This window comes from Morone saxatilis, unplaced genomic scaffold, assembly GCF_004916995.1.
Source record: "Morone saxatilis isolate NCDOM2014 unplaced genomic scaffold, NCSU_SB_2.0 Contig3, whole genome shotgun sequence".
Taxonomy (NCBI): domain Eukaryota; kingdom Metazoa; phylum Chordata; class Actinopteri; family Moronidae; genus Morone; species Morone saxatilis.
The window spans coordinates 7,406,313-7,407,585 of NW_023339873.1; the positions used below are offsets into that span (position 1 = coordinate 7,406,313).

At 44.3% G+C, this 1,273-nt stretch overlaps 1 protein-coding gene across 1 annotated transcript in view; it reads right to left on the reverse strand.

Annotated features, from left to right (window-relative positions):
- tnika (TRAF2 and NCK interacting kinase a) overlaps positions 1 to 503 on the reverse strand; it is a 58,515-nt gene extending 58,012 nt beyond the window's left edge. The window contains exon 1 of the mRNA XM_035673824.1: positions 76 to 503. Within this exon, the coding sequence (XP_035529717.1) occupies positions 76 to 132 (57 nt within the window). The 5' untranslated portion in view covers positions 133 to 503. The remainder of the gene's footprint in view (positions 1 to 75) is intronic.
- Between the last annotated feature and the right edge of the window lie 770 nt (positions 504 to 1,273).

Consider the following 1,273-nt stretch of genomic DNA (forward strand, 5'->3'; position numbering starts at 1 on the left):
ACACACACACACACACAGAGGTTTCACACTGATGAAGCTATGTTCCAAAACTGTAAAATGTCACCATCATCTCACCCTCAAAGCGGACAGGTCGATTTCGTCCAGACTCCGAGCTGGAGAGTCACTCGCCATGATGGAGGACACAAAAAGCCGCTCTCAGTTGCCAAGATATCCTGAAACGGCCTTTCTTTCTTTTTTTTTTGCTGTCACGACCGTGTGGTCCTCTCTGGTGCTCAGTCTCTACTGTCCTACACGGTGATGTCTCAGCGAACCCGACAGAATAATAACAGTCTCCTTATGGTCGGCAGCGAGACGTGCCTGCCTCGGGCCGGGAGCGCACGGCTAGAGCGCAAACGCGGGGAGGATGGGAAGCAAGTGCGCCGTGTACGTTTGCAGCTCCAGGTCCATGTCTGCGGGATGTAGACGGTTACAGAGAGAAGGTGAAGCCGACGTGGAGAGTGGATTGCTGCTACTGTTGGTCTTAGAGCTGCTGCTGCTGTGACAGCCAGTGGATATACAGAGGGAGGGAGGGGGTGGGGGGGAGCGCACTGCCTACTGCCTCAGCAAACCACGCCTGCTACTGGGCGGGGTTTGGTGAGGCAGCACGGACTCCCAAACTTTCTTTCCAACAAGCCTCATAATATTCTGTACCTACATAACAGCGGGGTTTAATTAAACGATGCACCGCGTATGTTATTGTATTAACGTTTTAGGACAGTATTTAGAATATTTTTAGGATTACTTTGAAAAAAAAATCTATTTTTATGGTTGTTTTTTGACACAAATTGAAATAATAAAACCCTTTTTTTAATCCAAAAATGAATGACCCAGCATCCTTTATTACCAAACTCCACTCCGTTTATATGCAGACTGTTAAATATAAAGGTTACCGTCAAGATAAACCATAAAAATTTGCTAATGCACGTAAGTGAGAAACCAGATTTGTTAACTAGAGAGAGTGAAGTTACCTGGTGCATAGGAATACATGATGTTCATACAATCATTTAAAGGAAATACAGATATTGAAAGTCTTCTGTTATAACAAAATGTAACCAGTGCTGAGTATGATTTGACTTCTGGCATGAGGAAATGTTCCGGCTGCCAATGCAATCATAAAAAACTGCATTGACAAGACACGCTATGTGATCAACAACTGTGAGCGAAACAAACAAAATAATTATTAGGAATCTGGTGTATGAACAGGTGTTATTTTATGTGTGCACAAAAGGGTGTGTGGCCTGCCAAATTTAATAACCGAGCTGCATTCTAAAGC